The following is a 3,796-nucleotide window of genomic DNA, read 5'->3' on the forward strand; positions in this document are numbered from 1 at the left end:
AATCTGGATTAGAATTAGATTCACCTTTGGAGTTAGGCTCGCCTCTAGAATCACCTTTAGCTTCTGACTCATCTTTAGAGTCTCCTTCATAATCAAAATCGACTTAACCTTCAGAGTCATCTTTTGAATTTGGTTATGTGTAATACCAATGTTTAAAATTTGAATTTAAATTATAAACTTGTGGATTTATTTATGATATGATATTTTCAAAAAATTTAAGTGCTGGTTATATTTTGTAGAGACTGAATCATCTGATTCGATATGTTTTATACCTATATAGTTTTGTTATAGTGACCGATCTATTTAACCGAATTATCTGATTTAATCTGGTTTAGAGTATGTTTGGATATGCAGTGGAAATTTGCGTCTAAGCCACAAACGTGCGTTTGGCTAGAAACTATAAAGTGTAGCTTCTCTTTTTTCACGGTGGAAACTCTTCAAAACGCGCGTCTAGCTATGCAAACGTGTATCCAAACATGCACTTAGTCATGCGGTTTAACCAGTGACCCAATGATTCGATCAATAAATCAATGATCTAATATTCTCACCAATCTGATTTTTAAAATACTGTTTGTTGTCTCTATCTCTCTTAAGCAATTTTTTTTCAATAGAGAGAGAGAGAGAGAGAGAGAGAGAGAGAGAGAGAGAGAGAGAGAGAGAGAGAGAGAGAGAGAGAGAGAGAGAGAGAGAGAGAGAGAGAGAGAGAGAGAGAGAGAGAGAGAGAGAGAGAAATGAAAGGAGATAGAGAGGAAGAAAAAGATGAGATTTAAAGTGTTCTAATTTAAAAAAAAAAACACAGTTTTATAACACTGTGAGACTTGAGAAAAAAATTCAAATTTATTCTATATAAAAATATTACTCCATGTTATTGCACAATAAAATAAAATTTCTGTTTAGTCAATTCCCATTTAAAAAAAAGAAATATTATGTTCAATGAATCCAAACTTTTTAATAATTTGGAAACAATTTTAAACCTTTTTAAAAGTGAAAACGACGATACAATACCAAAAAAAAGGAACAAAATAAGCATAAAAACAAAGCTTTTCCAGGTGGCAACCTCTAACGTGTAATAAATCAGTGCAAGTGCGACGTAACGTGTTATCATCGCCTAATGACAATTAACAAACCCCTTTGACGGTCAGCTCAACCTCAACCTCAACCAGTCGGACCTCACTATCATCAACCTAAACTGGGACCCACAAAGTAAAGGCAATAATCAATAATACACAAAAATAAATTGAAAAAAAAAGGACAAGTTTGAATTTAATCACCTCATTATTCAACTCATGAAAATAAGCGTGTTGTAGAAATTTTCACATTTCACGTTTCACAATAGCAAGAAGTAGCTGCAGAAGAACGGATAGGAATAACTGATTAAGACGTAACTGCTTCGTGCGATGGACGACGCAACAGCTTCGGAGCTGAACAAATCAGGTAGCGGAGGATCGGAGCGAGGTGGCGGCGAAGATAAAGAAAGAGGAATTTTCGAGTTTTTTGGTTGGGTTTATCACTTGGGAGTGAATTCCATTGGTCGTGAGTATTGTCATCTCCGATTCCTTTTCATTAGGGGGAAGTATGTTTCTATGTACAAGCGTGATCCTCATGAAAACCACGCCATTGTATGTTTCTTCTCTTTCTTCTTACACTACTTTATTATTGCTTACTGTTAATTAACACCGAGTAGTAATTACTAATTCCGAAGAGTGTTTGGAGTTAGATCATGAGTAAATGCTAATTACTGCGGTGTTTAGTGTTTAATTTTGTGATTTATTTCCTAGTTATACCGAAACTTTTCACGAATTCAGTTACTAGCACTATTTAGCTAGTGGATTTGGCTATTTTAAAGTGAATAGTTAGTAAAATGAGAAAATCTAAGAGTTGAACTAATTTATCATACATGTGCATAATAAATTATAAAAAGAACTTCATAGCAACACTTGTCATTACGTTTAATTTATTCATTTTTTCTAATTATTACTGAGATCGACGTGTGAGTGTCATGTTTCAGGTGTCTGTGCTTCATAGATAACAACTTTTGATTTGTTTATAGATGATTGGTGTTACTCACTTTAATATTTAAAGTGAATTTCTCACCTTAGTGGAGCTTTGTCCTTAGTTTGTTAGACCGAAATATTTAAATATGATATTGATGCAGAGACATACATGGCCACTGGACATGTCATACACCTTTCATAATAATTGAACAGGCATACTTGTTAGCTTCAATAATAGTCTTTTAGATGGGGTTGTAAATTTATAGTAGTTCCACTTCACTTGTTAGTTAGTTGTCTGTTTTGTTTTTTTAACAGTAGAATGCTCACTGTCAAACTTTTCTTATATGCAGAAACCTATTAGGAAAGGAGTTGTAGGACCCACACTAATGGTGGAGGAGCTAGGTCGCCGAAAGGTCAATGATGGGGTAAAGTTCTTGCATACAAATTTATGTGTTACTAAATTAAACTGATTGTATGTTGGTTTTGATGGATATGGAATATTCTGTTTATGGTTAAAGTCATAACAATATCTTGTGATTTGAGTTACTTGTTTCATTTAATTTATATTTTTGATGGAAGCTAAGTATTTTTTTTTTGTCTTCTTCCCCAGGATCTTTATGTTTTACGGTTTTACAATCGATTAGATGAGGCCAGAAAGGGAGAAGTAAGTTATAGTTTTGAGTTTCTTAGTCTAATAATATTTTATTGTGATTGAAAGCACATTGCCATGCAGCATGCTTTTTAACAGGTAAAACAGTTTGGAAGAATTCAACATTGATCATCTTGTAACTTGTTTCACTCTACTACATATAAAACCAAATAATAAGGTTCTATTGTGAAAGTTGTTGCTAAGTTATGTTAATCATTTTCAAAAAACATGGATTAGGTTTCTTTCAACTTTTCTTAAGAAAAAAACCACCAACCTAGGGGTGGAAACAAGCCTGACCGACTGATAGGGCCCTACGTCCGAGCCTACTTCAGGCCTAGGCGAGACAATATCTTTTTTTTTAAGAAAATAAATAAGGCTATGGATTTTAAAAAAAAACTATTTAGCTAAAAAGGCCTGACTCCATATCACAAAGAACGCCTATAAGGCTAGCCTACTGAAGTAAACATCAATAATATATTTTTATAACTATTCTTATCATATTAGATTTTGTTTTTTTCATTAAACAAATTGATCTTTTTTTACCAAAAACATTTTCTTTTCATTAGTTTAAGCATATTATCTTAAACTAATTTTTGACATGTTTAAATGTATTATTATAAAATAGATTTGAAATAGATTGTCATATAAAGTTATACTCTCTAAATATCATGTTAAATCTCAAACAATAACTTAATCTCATTGACGTATTAGCTCGTCAGACTAGTTAAACATATGTCATATTACTTGCTTTGAGACATTAGTATGAAATAAGCTTTTAAGTAGACTTATAGGCCATATCAGACTTTCAAAAAGGTCATCCTAATAATAAGCTTGTGATGGGTGATAGGCTAGAATTCGGCCTTGAATTTTTTGGTTTGACCAGATTTGGGCACTCTAAGCCTAACTCGGCTTAGCCTATTTCCATCCTAACCGCACCCTTCCAAAGCTCTATGTGCACAATTAGATTTTTTTAACAAAGACTTTTTTATGGTACTTATCTTGTTGCATTTTCAGGTTAAATGCTAGCGTTGTAATTTGTTAGCATCCCAGCACGCACCGAGTGCAAAAACCATAATGAGTCTCACCTTGTAGTCTGAGACCCATGTAGGTGAACTTTACATGCAGTTTTAGGGATTTAGAACTAATTGAAAAC

At 33.1% G+C, this 3,796-nt stretch overlaps 1 protein-coding gene across 1 annotated transcript in view; it reads left to right on the top strand.

Annotated features, from left to right (window-relative positions):
* The first annotated feature begins 1,257 nt into the window (after nt 1-1,257).
* The window catches only part of LOC131601244 (protein ENHANCED DISEASE RESISTANCE 2-like), a 19,593-nt gene continuing 17,054 nt past the window's right edge, over nt 1,258-3,796 (top strand). The window contains exons 1-3 of the mRNA XM_058873054.1: nt 1,258-1,619; nt 2,345-2,419; nt 2,605-2,662. Coding sequence (XP_058729037.1) covers nt 1,398-1,619; nt 2,345-2,419; nt 2,605-2,662 — 355 coding nt within the window. The 5' untranslated portion in view covers nt 1,258-1,397. The remainder of the gene's footprint in view (nt 1,620-2,344; nt 2,420-2,604; nt 2,663-3,796) is intronic.

The sequence above is a fragment of the Vicia villosa genome, linkage group LG1 (assembly GCF_029867415.1).
Source record: "Vicia villosa cultivar HV-30 ecotype Madison, WI linkage group LG1, Vvil1.0, whole genome shotgun sequence".
Taxonomy (NCBI): domain Eukaryota; kingdom Viridiplantae; phylum Streptophyta; class Magnoliopsida; order Fabales; family Fabaceae; genus Vicia; species Vicia villosa.